Source organism: Sinocyclocheilus grahami, unplaced genomic scaffold (assembly GCF_001515645.1).
Source record: "Sinocyclocheilus grahami isolate Dianchi unplaced genomic scaffold, SAMN03320097.WGS_v1.1 scaffold419.1, whole genome shotgun sequence".
Lineage (NCBI taxonomy): Eukaryota > Metazoa > Chordata > Actinopteri > Cypriniformes > Cyprinidae > Sinocyclocheilus > Sinocyclocheilus grahami.
This window is the reverse complement of record NW_015505598.1, coordinates 918,908-936,366: the sequence shown is the minus strand read 5'-3', so window position 1 is coordinate 936,366 and position 17,459 is coordinate 918,908. Positions and strand designations below refer to the sequence as shown.

At 40.0% G+C, this 17,459-nt stretch overlaps 1 protein-coding gene across 2 annotated transcripts in view; it reads left to right on the top strand.

Annotated features, from left to right (window-relative positions):
- The window catches only part of LOC107551287 (schwannomin-interacting protein 1-like), an 87,858-nt gene that overhangs the window by 59,827 nt on the left and 10,572 nt on the right, over window positions 1–17,459 (top strand). Inside the window, exon 1 of one of the 2 annotated variants that reach the window (XM_016232839.1) lies at window positions 17,017–17,246. The exons of the other annotated variant lie outside the window; for it this stretch is intronic. Within the exon in view, the coding sequence (XP_016088325.1) occupies window positions 17,241–17,246 (6 nt within the window). The 5' untranslated portion in view covers window positions 17,017–17,240. Of the gene's footprint in view, window positions 1–17,016; window positions 17,247–17,459 lie in introns of those variants that run through there. 2 annotated transcript variants of the gene reach the window in all.

Below are 17,459 nucleotides of genomic sequence, written 5' to 3'. Positions count from 1 at the left end.
AATTCGTGAATGAATCGTTTGGTGCGATTTGCGAACCGATTTAAAAGGTTCATTGAAAAGAATCAGTTCGTTCTTGAATCAGACGCCGCTTCTGCATCTCAGAGCATGTGATATATTATAAGGAGTAACTATAAGTTTTATGAAATGTAGTGAAGTAAAAAGTACGATCTTATGCTTTGGAATGTAGTGAAGTAAAAGTAAAAGTTACTCAAAAATAAAACGTCTCCAGTAAAAACAGATACTTGAAAAATTTACTTAAGTACAGTAACGAAGTAAAACTACTTTGTTACTGTCCACCACTGCTGACTAGTGGTGGAAAAATGGGAACAAAAGAAACTGGGCCAAACACAGGAACAAGGAGAACTAGAACAAAACCCAAAACAGAACATATGTGAACAGAACATGAGTTGTATTAAAGTGACCCAACAAACTACACTTTTTTTCTGAGCAAGCAGTAGGAGACTGAGTTAAAGGTATTAACCTTGCACATTCTGGCAAATTCAGACTGGCAAGTTTATGATCGTGAGATCCACAGTTTCCAGTCAGTGTAAGACTCTGAGTGACATTCGGGTCCCTGATGACTGAATAATTTAAAGTATGGGATGTCTAAAAAAATTCTAAAATTGTCTACATTTCTTTTACTGTAAGCTGCTGTAACTTGAAGCAAGAGATATGGGGGAGTGGCTTTATTGCACCAGATGTATGCCACTTTGCTCACAGCTGATTGGTTGAGTTTAGATTTGCAATGGCAAATCCAGAATAAAACCTGCTCCGGAGCAGGGTAGCTGTGTAGCGCAAGTTACCATGGTGACGAAACCCATTCAAAACCAACCCACCTTCTTGAACTAAAAAAAAAATTAAAAGTTTGCTCAAACTAAACGCAAACTTGCCTGTGTAAAAAGTGAAACCGGCTTCATGCAACAGGTCTCAGGTCTTCCATGTTCTAAATATTTTTGTTCAAGCTTCCAGAAGCTGTCACATTCTGCGTTTGTTTAGTTTATTTTCATAGACTTTTAGTTTGTTTTCACCAGTTTTCTGTTTCACTCATCAGTTTGGATGGATTCTAATCAATCATCACAGCTGTTTGCCACTACATTCATCACCATTGTGTATTTAAAGGGGTCATAGGATGCTACATGCACTTTTACAAGTTGTTTGAACTGAAATGTGTGTTGGCAGTGTGTGTACACAACCACCCTATAATGATAAAAATCCACCCAGTGTTTTTTTTTTATCTCGTTAAATGTTTTCCCCTTTCTCAAATTGAACCGATCTCAGATGCCTGTCCCACGATAGTTTGATTGACAGTAGCGTTTCAGCACATACTGGACTGGTGTCTTACCTCAGACGCGCCCTGAGTGAGCTGTCATCAGTCCGCCATTGTTTCTCCGCTGGAGCAGATGTAGACAAGAATTACTCCTAAGCGATCGAGGTGTTCTGTTGTTGGATGTAAGCACTAAATGGTTCATTTGAATCAGTGAGTTGTCGACTCGAGAACAGCTGCAATCGGATCATTCCAATTCGTGAATGAATCGTTTGGTGCGATTTGTGAAACGATTTAACAGGTTCATTGAAAAGAATCAGATTGTTCATGAATCAGACACCGAATCAGAAATGTAGTGAAGTAAAAAGTACGATCTTATGCTTTGGAATGTAGTGAAGTAAAAGTAAAAGATACTCAAACTAAAACTACTCCAGTAAAGTACAGATACTTGAAAAATGTACTTAAGTACAGTAACAAAGTAAAACTACTTCGTTACTGTCCACTACTGCCATTGGCAGACATGAACAACTGAATTAACATATAATTAACTGTTTTTGGTGTTCAAATGTTTTTTAAATGCCTTTTCTAGCTTAATTTCAGAGACAACTATAAGCCAGCCATTCATAGGCTGATTCTCTGGGAAACTGCTGTGAAAATTCCCCTATTTGTCTTGAGCATTGAGTCCTACACAACAACACTGTTCATAAAGGAACTGCAGGGGGTTTGTGAGTTTAATTAAAAGCTAACAATTAATTAAATCATAAATCATGTCAAATTAAAATAAATAATTTTACAATAGCAATCAAATTAAAACACTTACTATTTAATATTTAATATTAACATTCAATATTTTATGTTTACCTGCATGCCATATGATCATTAACCAATGTCAGAGAACTGTGAACACGCAAATGTGATACTTAATTATTAAAATATTTATTTTAAAATCTCAGGGGTACTTAAAGGGGTCCTTGATTATGATTTCTCTTTTTTAACTTTAGTTAATGCGTAATGTTCCTGTTTGAGCATAAACAACATCTGCAAAGTTCAACGCAAAGGGAGATATTTTCTTTTGCAGAGTTTGCTTTTTAAAGTAGGGGCTATTTTATTATTATTATTATTATTATTATTATTATTATTATGCAACCATAGAACAACAAATACAAATACAAGAAAAAGAGTCTTACATGCAATACAATTATTAGAGTTTTTAAAGAGTTTATACACATCAAAATCTTTTAAAGTTTTCTTTAAAAATTTACATTTATGAATGTAAAATTTGGCAAGAAATAGCAATAAATGAATAATAATGGTCTAGATTCAAGGAGTAGCCAAAAAACAAATTTTTGGTGGGTTATACAGAAGTTTGGGCAAATATTTTTTAACAAAATTGGAAAAGTCAACCCAGAATACTTTACAGTAATACTTCACAGTCCCAAAATAAATGATTGATTGTTTCTTCAGACTGAAGACAAAAGGAGAAATTGGGGGAAGCTGGTAGGGACTACAACGAGCTTCTTCCTTGGTTTGTGACATCACAAACCCTCAAATTTACATAAACTCCGCCCCCGGGAGCACACAATCACAGCACACTGGGCCAGCTAACCAATCTGACCCCATTGAGTATTTCTGAGGAAGGGGCTTCATAGAACCAGGAAGTCAACAGACTGTTTGTAGGAGAACGGAAACAGCAGTAAAATATATGAAAAATAATATTAAAAAAACAAAAAATAAAGCATGAACATGTGTTACAGTGCCCCCCATAAACACAATCATGCCTTCAAAAATAGCTGGTTGACCACCACTTTAAAGTAAAAACATTAGGTGAAAGAGGTTCAGATGACAATAAATTTGGGAATGTCTACATTACATGTAAATAATGAGATTTATGAGACAAAAGCCTTTCAATAATACATAATAATACATGGTTAAATAACCTACTGATTGATAATAAAAAAAAAAAAATGAATATGTTCATCAGTAGTTGACGCAATGTTGAAACAGTTCACAATCCAGTGGTCAAATGCTGTGTTGCCTCCTGATTAATGACTGGTCTCTGTGTGAATGTCCACAAAACTGGACTTTCTGCGTGTATATAAGCTTCAGGCTGTTTTAGAAAGGTAAATGTCAAAGATGAAAAAGAGGAATTAGAGAGAATCAATAAATTATGAATAATTTATTGCTATTGTGTGAATATGTAACATGTAATCTATAAAAAAGTACTGTAACTGTAGTCCGATTACAAGTATTTTAAAATGTAATTTACTCTAATTACAAGTACTTAATTTTTGGAATCTGATTACGTAATCCAGATTACATGTAATCAGTTACTGCCCAGCTCTGCTTGCACTATACATTCCAGGCCGGAGCATGCTTATGTCATGTATGAGATAACAGAGAAAACCACTTTTGCTAATATTCTGCCTAATAAATTTATAATTTATGCCATGCTTAGCACTGCAAAGTTCCAGCCCCACTGACATGGTCCAAAATGTCTGAGCTAGGCCACCTACTCCCAACCCCTGTTGACGCAGTGTTGCCAACATCTGGAGGCGTGCCTTTCTCTCCTTCTTAGAAGCCGGAGGAAGAATTTGAATGCCCATTGTACAAGGCTGATAATCACAGCCTAGCTGCTGAATCTGTTGTAGTGGTGGAGGAATTCTGTCGCGAAACACTCACACACTCTATGAAAGATCCAAGTGCAGCATTTAATAAAGTAATCCAAAGTCATAATCCACATGAGATAAAAAGGCAAAAAGCATAACACAAGGTGAAAACAGAATGGTCACCAGCAAACCACAGAGACACAGAGCACATAAGCAATTCCTCCACAATCCAAAACTCAGCCAAGTATATATACAGGTGAGATAAATAGGTAAATCACTTCTCAGTGATGGGCATCATTCAGTCACTGACATTCACGCCACGGCTGGAGTTTTCATCAGATCATGAAGCCTAATGAGGGCCCTGCTGAAGCAGCACTGGTTTCTGTAGCCTTCATGAGCGGCGTTTGCATCTGTGATTTGTCCTCATTCATTTCTGTGCTCCTTTAATCAATTCCTTTCATGTCCTGAGCTCTTTATTCATGAAGCATCATGGGAAGAATCTGAAGCAGCTCTGAGATCAATAATCAATGTGCAGACACACCGTGAACAACAGATCAATGAGGCTTCACCTCCAGAATGCTCCTCTCTGAATAAATATGGAGTTACAACCCTACATTCACACTGGTTTCCTTTTCTCCTCATGAGGAGGTTTCAGGGTAGAGAGCAGTGCTTGTATGTTTGTGTCCGGACAGTAAAAACACAGTTCATCACAGAGAGAGAAACCTGTCAGTCTGCATCCAGTGTTCAGACTCAAGTTTATGTTTAGTTTAAGGGAGTTCCCAAAAGACACGAGACACACCATTGCCCTGATCCAACCGCAGTACAAACCGCCCAACAATATCAGCCTGCTTCAACACCAAAACCCTGTCTTGAGTATAGAGTCAACATGAAATCAACTCTGTTTGCTGTCTCAATATTTTTTCAGGTCTTCTTGTGAACGGTTCTTCGGTGCATATTAGCGATTGTTGATTCTTTCAGTGTTTTGAAGCTCTGCTTTCTTGAACCCTTGTGCTGTGCTGAAAATACTTCACTTAATTTGGAGTTCCTGGTCAAAAATGACCAGCCTTTTAAAAATAGCTTTTAAATCTCTTAGTATGCTATCCCTTACATACATTTTAAACCCTTGCATACAACATACATTTCTCCAAATCTGATGAAGAAACAAACTCATCCTAGTCTCAGATGACCTGAAGTTCATCAGACAGACAGGAATGGGATGTTGTACAGCTGTATCTCCGCACATGAGAGAGCTTAAAGGAAGCTGAGCAGCACTTGACATTTTCAACAGTATCAGAAAAGGTGAAGTAACGATTAGATGTGTTCTTGTATGAGAACTCACGGCCGCTGTGTCATAACGGTGAAGTGTTTGACTCCAGCAGTCTGCAGGTCATTTCAATCTCAATATAGCGTTAACCTATTAACAACACGATAAAACATCGCCAGACCCACGCTCATCTGTTTCAAATCAAACTAAACACACTTTCAGCTGAGGTTTTGTCCTCCCTCGTTTCATATCACCTGCAGCCTTATGACGTCACAGGTCAGTGTTCACTGCGGCGTCCCTCACACCATCACACTCACACTCGTCTCAGTCTCCTGTTTCCAGGGAAACCCAGCGCTGTGATGACACATGTATTTTTCTAGCAGGGTTGCCTGGTTACCGTATCATCTGTGATGACTAACAGCTCTGCATCGCCGCTCAAACTCCAGCAGATGCTTATCTCTGCCTGACTAACACCACATCATACTCCACTTTCACTTGTCTTTGAGAAAACAGGAGTGGTGTTTGAGATCAAGCCATCATAATGCTGGGGTTCTGCTGTGTGGCTGATCAGTGATGTGCATTAGCGTTCAAAGGAGTTCCCAAAAGACACGAGACACACCATTGCCCTGATCCAACCGCAGTACAAACCGCCCAACAATATCAGCCTGCTTCAACACCAAAACCCTGTCTTGAGTATAGAGTCAACATGAAATCAACTCTGTTTGCTGTCTCAATATTTTTTCAGATCTTCTTGTGAACGGTTCTTCAGTGCATATTAGCGATTGTTGATTGTTTCAGTGTTTTGAAGCTCTGCTTTCTTGAACCCTTGTGCTGTGCTGAAAATACTTCACTTAATTTGGAGTTCCTGGTCAAAAATGACCAGCCTTTTAAAAATAGCTTTTAAATCTCTTAGTATGCTATCCCTTAGTCTTTTGTAAGATTATAAATGTCTTCACTGGCACTTTTGATCAGTTTAATGCGTCCTCGCTGAATAAAAGTACATTTTGTTAAAAAGATCTTACTGACCCCAAACTTTTGAACGACTGTGTAAATGTAAACAGATTAATAAAATGTATATAAATGTGTGATATTTGTAATTTGTGGAGCTATTTTATAGCCCATTTCTGTAATGCGTGGAGTAAATGTGTGTGGTCACACATACAGTGACATAATTAGTGCTGCTTTTCTGAACGCTTAATGAATGACTTCAAGGAATTTCCTTGTAGGCTTTTTAAATGAATTCTGAATGTTACAGTATTTCTATACAAAGGACACTCTGGTTTTCCTTGAATGATTGCTGGATGAGATTAGTTTGGTGTGTTAGAGGTATGAACAGCCTCATGCTATGGTTGTAAAAGATCTATTCAGCGTTCTGGCAGCATCTCTGTAGATCCACTCAAAAGCAGCCAGCTGAACATGAACAGCACCTGAGACCTGATCTAGTTTGGTCTTTGCTCTAAATTATCCTGGCAGCCACACAAACCCACCTGCTGTCTCAGACGCAGAGAGAGAAGCTTTATTTGTTGTCTGTAATGTGTAACGCATTTGAATGGCATTCAGCAAGGTATATACTTTACAATGTATTTTTTCCCGCTGAAATGCAATTTGAAATATATTTTGAAGGTTGAAACTAAATGTTTTTTCAATGTCAAAAATACAGTCAGGTCCGGAAGTATTCCAGAAATTGCTTTTGCCCCCACCCCCCATTTTCAGAGGCTCGGATGTAATTGAACAAATAAATCCAATCATAAATAAAATGTTCATTTTTAATATTTTGTTGAGAATCCTTTGCTGGCAAAACCTGCCTTAAGTCTGGAACTCATGGACATCAGCTTCTGTTTCTGTCTTCTGTCTCATCATCACTAAACACCAGTAACTCAGAGCCACTGAAACCATGCACGCTCATGCATCACACTGCTCCATGTTTCACAGATGATGTGTGTGCTTTGATCATGAGCTGCTCCAAGCCTTCTCCAGACTTTTTTCTTCCCGTCATTCTGGTACAGGTTGATCTTAAAATCTGTTTTGTTTTTGAAGCCTAACAATGGTCTGTTTCACTTGTATGGAGAGATCCTTTGACCGCATGATGTGGTTCACAGCAACAGCTTCCAAATGCAAATGGCACACTTAGAATCAGCTCCAGACCTTTTACCTGCTTAACTGATGTAGAAATAATGAAGGAATAGCCCACATCTGTCCATGAAATAGCTTTTGAGCCAACTGTCCAATTACTTATGGTCCCTTAAAAAAGGGGTGAGGGATGCATGCACTTATGCTCGAGTAGAGCGTATTGCTGTATCTGCAGAGGTCTGACCATGTCCCCAGATTAGTCTCCTCTCAAAATCCAGTCTAAGAAGCCAAAAAGCTTTCTCTTGCAGAAGCATGGAGGTCACCCTGTGCTCGTCTCGTCAGAGTCAGTGAGCACATCAGAAGAGCACAAGCTTCAGTTCCTCTTTCTGTCGGTTTGTCTTCTCAATGCAGCTGAGGTGGAGAAGCCAGAGGAAGAGCCGTGTCTTCTGCTGTCTTTTGTAATCTCTGTCTTTCTTATCTGACTGTCAATAATAAGCTTGTAGTGATTTCATGCTGATAGCGTCTTCAGTTGAGCTGAACGCAGTTGTCAGAGAGTGCCAGCGCAGGTATGGAAGCTCAGATTTCAGGGCCATGCTCAGTACTTACATATGCCATCACATCGCAACGCTGTACAGCATGTTCAGTATGCACACATTCCCTCCAAACAATGAAAACAAAAAGACAAGGAGATGGAGAGCAAGTGTGAGCGGTGCTGGGATTGTTTCAAGGACTTTAGTGCAGGGCCATGAACAGGGCGTAATGCCATCTACAGAGAAAACAGAAAAACATCTGCAGATTCAAACATTCATAAACCACTGCAAATATTAGAAGACAAGATGATAAAAAGCACACTTCTGAAAGTGTGGATTTATCACCTTTTGCAGTTCAGTTTGGTGTGACAAATGAATGATTGCATGTACAGCTTTAACATGATCTCATGAGTATTCATATGTAGGTACATAAAGTGTCGTTCTACCACACCTATGTTTACATTTGCACAGACACTGAAACATACAATATTGTCATACTGACAGCATCTAAAATGTAAATTATTACATATGAACAACTTTACAAACATGAAGAAATGTGCGAATCCTTATATATAAGTAGAAAACATGGCATTATTATTTTGATTCTATTGTAAAAAAAAAAAAATTTAATTGGCATTGTTGGCCTACATATTTCTGTCTGTTATGTAGGCCTATATATTTTGGGTTTATATTCTGTGTAAAGTGGTTATGTTTAGGTTTGGGGGTTGTGTTAAGGCAGGGATCCTCAAATCTGGCCCACAAGATCCACTTCCCTACAGAGCTTAGCTCTAACCCTTATCAAACACACCTGAGCATGCCTATCAATGTCTTCAGGATCATTAGAAAATCACAGGTAGGTGAGTTTGTTCAGGGTTGGAGCTAAACTCTGCAGCGCATTGGCCCTCAAGGGCAAGATTTGAGGAACCCTGGGTTAAGCGATCTAAAATGTATCTATAAAATGGTGAAAGTGCAACGATCCAAGTGCCTATATGACATAAATTATTCATAAATGTTACATTATTTAGCTGTAAATAATCTTTACATTTTAGTTGCTGCCGGTCATATTGTAAGTTTCTGAACATACAGAAATGTATGTTTTGCACCTGTAAATGTTACATACTAATACCTATATAAACAGACCAGGCTGGAATAAACTACATACGTACTCTCTCAAATTTTGTTTCTATAGCACTTTTCACAAACCCAAGGTCACTGCACAGCACAGACTTAACTGATGTAGAAATAATGAAGGAATAGCCCACATCTGTCCATGAAATAGCTTTTGAGCCAACTGTCCAATTACTTATGGTCCCTTAAAAAAGGGGTGAGGGATGCATGCACTTATGCTCGAGTAGAGCGTATTGCTGTATCTGCAGAGGTCTGACCATGTCCCCAGATTAGTCTCCTCTCAAAATCCAGTCTAAGAAGCCAAAAAGCTTTCTCTTGCAGAAGCATGGAGGTCACCCTGTGCTCGTCTCGTCAGAGTCAGTGAGCACATCAGAAGAGCACAAGCTTCAGTTCCTCTTTCTGTCGGTTTGTCTTCTCAATGCAGCTGAGGTGGAGAAGCCAGAGGAAGAGCCGTGTCTTCTGCTGTCTTTTGTAATCTCTGTCTTTCTTATCTGACTGTCAATAATAAGCTTGTAGTGATTTCATGCTGATAGCGTCTTCAGTTGAGCTGAACGCAGTTGTCAGAGAGTGCCAGCGCAGGTATGGAAGCTCAGATTTCAGGGCCATGCTCAGTACTTACATATGCCATCACATCGCAACGCTGTACAGCATGTTCAGTATGCACACATTCCCTCCAAACAATGAAAACAAAAAGACAAGGAGATGGAGAGCAAGTGTGAGCGGTGCTGGGATTGTTTCAAGGACTTTAGTGCAGGGCCATGAACAGGGCGTAATGCCATCTACAGAGAAAACAGAAAAACATCTGCAGATTCAAACATTCATAAACCACTGCAAATATTAGAAGACAAGATGATAAAAAGCACACTTCTGAAAGTGTGGATTTATCACCTTTTGCAGTTCAGTTTGGTGTGACAAATGAATGATTGCATGTACAGCTTTAACATGATCTCATGAGTATTCATATGTAGGTACATAAAGTGTCGTTCTACCACACCTATGTTTACATTTGCACAGACACTGAAACATACAATATTGTCATACTGACAGCATCTAAAATGTAAATTATTACATATGAACAACTTTACAAACATGAAGAAATGTGCGAATCCTTATATATAAGTAGAAAACATGGCATTATTATTTTGATTCTATTGTAAAAAAAAAAAAATTTAATTGGCATTGTTGGCCTACATATTTCTGTCTGTTATGTAGGCCTATATATTTTGGGTTTATATTCTGTGTAAAGTGGTTATGTTTAGGTTTGGGGGTTGTGTTAAGGCAGGGATCCTCAAATCTGGCCCACAAGATCCACTTCCCTACAGAGCTTAGCTCTAACCCTTATCAAACACACCTGAGCATGCCTATCAATGTCTTCAGGATCATTAGAAAATCACAGGTAGGTGAGTTTGTTCAGGGTTGGAGCTAAACTCTGCAGCGCATTGGCCCTCAAGGGCAAGATTTGAGGAACCCTGGGTTAAGCGATCTAAAATGTATCTATAAAATGGTGAAAGTGCAACGATCCAAGTGCCTATATGACATAAATTATTCATAAATGTTACATTATTTAGCTGTAAATAATCTTTACATTTTAGTTGCTGCCGGTCATATTGTAAGTTTCTGAACATACAGAAATGTATGTTTTGCACCTGTAAATGTTACATACTAATACCTATATAAACAGACCAGGCTGGAATAAACTACATACGTACTCTCTCAAATTTTGTTTCTATAGCACTTTTCACAAACCCAAGGTCACTGCACAGCACAGACTGGAATCTATAAAAAACATCATAACAAACAAGCATGAAAGAAGGCAAATAATGAATACAGCAAAAAGAGGCAGAGGACATAAATATGTCAATAACCCTGAGCAAACAACTGGGATTTGAATGTAGGGAGAGATGACGTTTCACAGAGGGAGTTCCACTGAAAGCCCTGCCACTCACAGAAGACAATATGAACTTGGAAAACATTAATAAATTGGATCCATAGGACCTAAGAAGCCGAGCAGGAGCATCGGGATGAATCAAATCTGCCAAATACTGTGGCGCAAAACCATGCAGGGCTTTAAAACTGGTGAGTAGAATTTTAAACTGCATGTGAGGAGCCACAGGCAGCCAGTGTGGTTTCTGGAGGAAGAGAGAGATGTGTGTGTTTAGACAAGGGCAGATTTACCCTCTGAAGATATTTAGAAGGAAGACCAGTTTCAGTAATCCAAACGTGAAGAGATGAAGGCATGAATGACAGATTCACCATTGGTCCCATGACATGAAGAGAAGTGGAGAGCTTTAACAGGGCACCAACAATGTCAAAGCATAGATAAGAGTAACGTCTAACAAGGCACTTGAGGTCTGCACTTACAAAAAACTTTGAGAAATTTGGCCTGGCCCTGGTTTTTGTTTTTCGCCTAGAGAAGGCAAATAGATTACAAAAAAGAAGTGGTTCTAAAACAGAGCCTTGGGGAACTCCACAAGACTGGAGGTGATTTTTGATTCCCAAAAGACACAACATTGTCTATTGTTTAGGTATAGGGAAGCACATCTTCATTAAAAGACGCACTGAGTTTTAGGTTGGCCATGATACTACTGTCTCTAGAGTCAGAAAACTTGAGGAAATCATTGATTAACCCTAAGAGAGCTATCTCAGTGCTATGATATAAAAATAGCATGTTATGAAATTTAAATAATGTAAATACATAGAAAAGCAGCACCTCAAATATATTGTAATGTTCTCAGATTTAGTGGTGTGATTAAAGGCAGTGGAAAAGTACTCAAGTTCAGTACAATTACTGATAACACACAATAAGTTACTTAAGTAAAATTGAATGATGTCTTTTTTAAAGTGACCCTATTATGGTTTTTTTGAAAACTTAATTCCATGCAGTGTGTAATGTAGCTGTATGTGAATGTAAACAGTCTGCAAAGTTGTAAAGCTGAAAGTGCATCATGAAGTTCATATGTCACAGGTTAACAATTTGAATAATGCCTACCTACGGTCTGCGTGGACAACCCGTGAAAACTTGAACCTCCATCAAATGCTGTAGCTCGTTCATGTGGATAACATAATGTTGAGAAGACACTGTGCTCTGTGCTGTGAAACTGAATTTGTTTCATTTGCTTCATGCCCAGTTTGTTTGGACCAGCTTGCTCCTCTGAATCAAAACCTGTAAGTATGATTAATAATTGTTATTAAAAGCAAAAAGCACCTAGTTTCAAAAACACTAAAGTACCCAAAAGTGAAAGTAAACACTACAAATCCAAATCCATTCATTTTATAAAAAGTGGCTCAGAAAATCTAATCTACATTTTAAAAATGATCAGAGCCACTATGTTCATGTATGCCATTGTGGCACCCAGACTGGACACTACAATATTATATTGACCTTGCATTACAACTGAGCATTTACTGTGGAGTCACAGAGGAGGAATGTGACACTTCCACAGTAGCCACCACTCCAGAGACCTCAGCCATCATGATTGCCATGTCAGAGTCTCCAACCATCATGCCAGAGCCTACAAACAATGCCTCTGGACATGCGAGGCTGTTTTCCAGTGTGAGAGACCCACTCCTTATGTCCATCCCCGTAGCCTCAGTGCTCTGAAGCCCGGCGGTCCTCCCTCCATCAGCTGCATTGCCCATGATGGCGGTTATCATCTTGTTTGTGTTGGCCACAAACACTTGTCCAGATCCTCCTGAGGCAGCGGTGTCTGCTCCAGATCCTCCCGAGGCGGCCACGGAGGCCGTCCCTCAACCCTTTGCCTGTCCTGTCACGGCCAAGGAGGTTGTCCCTGAACTCTCAGCCTGCCACGTCATGATCACAGAGGTTGTCTCTTTTTTGAGCCACAGAGGCTGTTACTAATCTGCTCTCTTTGACACTTCCGTCTGTTCTGTTGTGGTGGGCTTTTGCTCAGCCATGGTGGTCTCAAGCTCCACCTGTGCCACTGTGGTGGTCTTCAGATCCCTCAGCTCAACCCTGGTGGTCTTATGCTCCACTATGGGGATCTTCGGTCGCGTCTGCTCTGCTGTGGTGGTCACCTGTTCTGCCTGCTCTGCTACATTGGTCACCAGCTCCTCCGGCTACACCCAGGTCAACCTCAGTCTCCAGACCCTCTTCCACCTCACAAGCCTGGCTCTCCATCCCTTCCCAAATCGGCCTGTGCTCCACCTCCCTCCTGAACTTGTTATTCCTGATTCCCTCGTGTAGATTTAATACTGTTTCAGGTCTGAGTTATCTGTGTACAGTATGTGCTTATTTCAATTAAACTGTGCTTGCATGTGGATTCTTGCTTCGTCTCGCCTGCTCACATGACAAATGCAGCTTATTATGTTTTTTAGCATTTTAACATGCAATAACATCTCTATATGTCATTGTGTGAATTGTCCATTAACCTCATGGTCAGTGTCAATGCTTTTGCAACACAGAAAAGTTCACTTTTTGTTATAAAAAAAAATGGATGTGAGAGCCACTAAAATAAAAACAACAACATAACAAAAAGCCATAAATTTGATGAAATGCAACTTTCTTTGTGTGTGTGTACGTACTGGTATTGATTATGTTATAAGGACCAAATGTCCCCACAAGGATAGTAATACCATTAAATTTTGACCTTGTGGGGACATTTTTAGGTCCCCATGAGGAAACGTCCTGTCTCATCCTGGAGGGAGAAACAGAGATTGAGAGAGAGAGAGAGAGAGAGAGAGAGAGAGAGATGGGCTGTGTCTCAAACTCTATTGTGCTGACTTGCTGTCTACATGAGCAACTGACGACATACAGTAAATAGTCCTAATCAAAATGGAACCTTACATGACGACTTTTTAAACTGGTACTAATCTTTCTGTCTGATCTACATAAAAACACTATTTGTGCATTAAAACTGGAATGCGTAGCTGCATTATTTTTGATCTGTTCTGATCCGAGCACATGCACCACAATTTCCTTTTGCACGGTAAACAGACAGTGGAAAGCAATTAAGACAGATATTAATGCATTTCCACTCAAAGTGAACATCCAAATGCTCAGCTTGATTAAGGTGACCTTGTTGAGCGCTCTGCTTTTCACTCAAAAACTGTTTTAAGTGCTTCTGCAGACAGAAGTTATAAATCATACAGAATGAAGTGTTTTGAAAATCTAAAAATGCCTGTAGATTTGTGTGAGGGGTAGGTTTAGGTGTAGGGTTAGGGTTAGGGTAAGGGGATAGAAAATACAGCTTGTACAGTAGAAAAACCATTACACCTATGGAATGAACCCATAATGATACGAATATGAATAATTTGCCAAAAATATACGGTTACACTTTACTTGAAGGGGTGTGCATAAGACTGACATGACACCTTCATAATCATGACATGAAACATGTCATGATTATGAAGGTTTTTTTATGCAAGTTTATGACAACTGTCATTAAGTGTCATTCGCTCAGTTATGTCATTTTTAATGCAAATTTGACATTATTTGACCTAACCCTACCCCTACCCTTACCCCTAACCATAGCCCATAACAAAGACATCTCAAACAATGTCATCTTTGCATTAAAAATTACATAACTGAGCGAATGACACTTAATGACAGTTGTCATAAACTTGCATAAAAAAACCTTCATAATCATGACATGTTTCATGTCATGATTATGAAGGTGTCATGTCAGTCTTATGCACACCCCTTCAAGTAAAGTGTTACCAAATATACAAAATACTTTTTCAAAATGTAATTGTACAGTATGTCACTATTTTACAACACTGTTAAAAGGGGGCTGTCATAAAATGATTAAAGCAAGTGGTGCAGCCATTTATGTTTGCATAATTTGCCAATCTACTTAGAACAGATGCATCTCGGCCTCTAGATTTCTGGATTCATCTTCACATAGCACCCATTCGAGAGGAGATGATGGGGCATTTATCATCAAGATGTCTACGCTCATATTTAGATTGTACACTATATGAGTGGCTTGGCTGTCCTCAGCATTGCACATTTTGCATGTCTCTTAATCTGTCACCCGTTTGAAGTGTTGGAGTCTCTACTAATGATCCGATGAGTTGAATCAGGTTTGTTGGATAAGGGAAACATACACCATGTGCAGTGCTGGGTTTGGAAACCACTGCAATAAATGTCTGAAAGTGCAGAGAATGTGCCCAAAATAGCCACTGCCACAGAAGCTCAACGCGGATACTGGAGGAGTGTGTGAGATCATGTGACTTTAAATAGTATCATGTTTAAATCTAGTGAGTCAATACCAAACAAAAGCATTGGTGTGCATTAACTCTGAGTTATCATGCAAAAATGAAGTGACGTTGCTGGGCAGTGGATGTGCTATTCCTGTCTCTGTCTCTGTCTCGGCTGTGTTTGCTGGTAGGGTCAGTGAGTGCAGTGGGCAGAGGTTCCTGTGACGTCTTTCCTCTCGTGACCATAGTGACTGCTGTGAAAAACACTGGGGAGCCACTGAAGGCTGCAGGCTGTCAAACTCAACCATATCAGCTGAGACTCAGAATGACGTTGCTGGGCAGTGGATGTGCTATTCCTGTCTCTGTCTCTGTCTCGGCTGTGTTTGCTGGTAGGGTCAGTGAGTGCAGTGGGCAGAGGTTCCTGTGACGTCTTTCCTCTCGTGACCATAGTGACTGCTGTGAAAAACACTGGGGAGCCACTGAAGGCTGCAGGCTGTCAAACTCAACCATATCAGCTGAGACTCAGAAGTCCTGTCTCATCCTGGAGGGAGAAACAGAGATTGAGAGAGAGAGAGAGAGAGAGAGAGAGAGAGAGATGGGCTGTGTCTCAAACTCTATTGTGCTGACTTGCTGTCTACATGAGCAACTGACGACATACAGTAAATAGTCCTAATCAAAATGGAACCTTACATGACGACTTTTTAAACTGGTACTAATCTTTCTGTCTGATCTACATAAAAACACTATTTGTGCATTAAAACTGGAATGCGTAGCTGCATTATTTTTGATCTGTTCTGATCCGAGCACATGCACCACAATTTCCTTTTGCACGGTAAACAGACAGTGGAAAGCAATTAAGACAGATATTAATGCATTTCCACTCAAAGTGAACATCCAAATGCTCAGCTTGATTAAGGTGACCTTGTTGAGCGCTCTGCTTTTCACTCAAAAACTGTTTTAAGTGCTTCTGCAGACAGAAGATTAAAGTTGTGATGTAAGGCAAGTAGCGACAGAAATGTGCTTCTGTATTCTTACTGAAATGGGTTTTCAAAAAAGAAAAAAAGTAGGGTTCAGAGGGTGGGGACTTGAGGCTTGAGGTTGAATTTGAGAAAGTTTAAGCAGGGTTTAAGCAGACTAAATGACTGGAGAAGTCCAGCATACATAACCCTAACCCTAACAAAGGTTCAGTAGAGGCTGATGAGGCATGATTTTCATGAACTACAGGAATACTGATATTTAATATCACAGTACACTCCACTCTGTATGCAACAGCTCTAAACAGGTCATTAGCGTAGATTAATGTATATTTCAGCCAAAAATGGTGAGTTTCTGTAAATGAAAAAAAGAAGCTGAAGCATAAAGCATTGCGTCTCATCAAGAAACAGACTGAGAACTGGTCTGGATCAGCATGCACTCACAAATAATTTGGTGTAGAAACAATTTTCACTCAGAAATCGCTAGTAATTTTCAGTTTATATAAAAAAGAAACAGCAAGCATGGAATTTTGAAGTAGGAATACGGAAATACTATTTACTATGTATTTTACAGTGTATGAGCAGATGACCTTTCAATTGTGAAGCCTCTGTGCTTCTCCATGTCTCTCTGTCCAGTAGAAGAGCACGAACACTCCTCTCATCGGCCATGGCTGGACAAATGAATAATGACCAAATAATGACCCATATAGGACACATGACTACCTTAGAGGGGAGCATTTTGGGGCGTTAGGCGAATGCCACATTTTTGGCAAATATAAGCCAGTGACAACATGTTTGGCTATTATAGGCATTGACAAAATAAGGGGATCATTTAGCCTTTTTGGATAATGTTAACTTTTTATTAGTGTGCAGTGTTTTGGGGTTACATTTTGGGCGTCATCTTTGCTGGTCAAATGAGCATGTTTTCTGTATAGAGCGTTTTAGGACAGCGTTGTGGCAGCGCGGTTGCGTTATTGCGCTCGCTCACTCCCTCACTCCCTCACTCAGCTGATCCGGAGCGCGTCGCAGATGCTGTCTAGCTAGGCAGCTCAGTAGGTGTTGAGACAGCTCCTCAGAGGGAGGGTTTCTGTTATCTCGTCTGGCCGCTGGAGAGCCGCCGGGGTGTTCTGGAGCAGCGGAGATCCGCCATGACTTGCGCCGCGGACGGTCTCCGCGCACGGACTGGAGCTTTCACCTCGAGCCGCGCAAACATGTCCTGAGAGCGACGAGCCCCCGGCACAGAAGATGACCGTAAGTCCTGTGTTAGCTCATGGGCTGACCTCAGCTCAGCTCAGCTCTGAGGGAGCTGGTTTCAGGCAAATATGAGTTGAGCTCGGCGCTGTTTGCTCGGGAGGCTGATTTAGAAACATGACATCATTTGAGACTGACTGAGAGACTCGCGTGCGTTCATTTAAACTCAGCTGAAATATGCGCAGATTGAGCGCTTCTGTAATGCTGATGAGA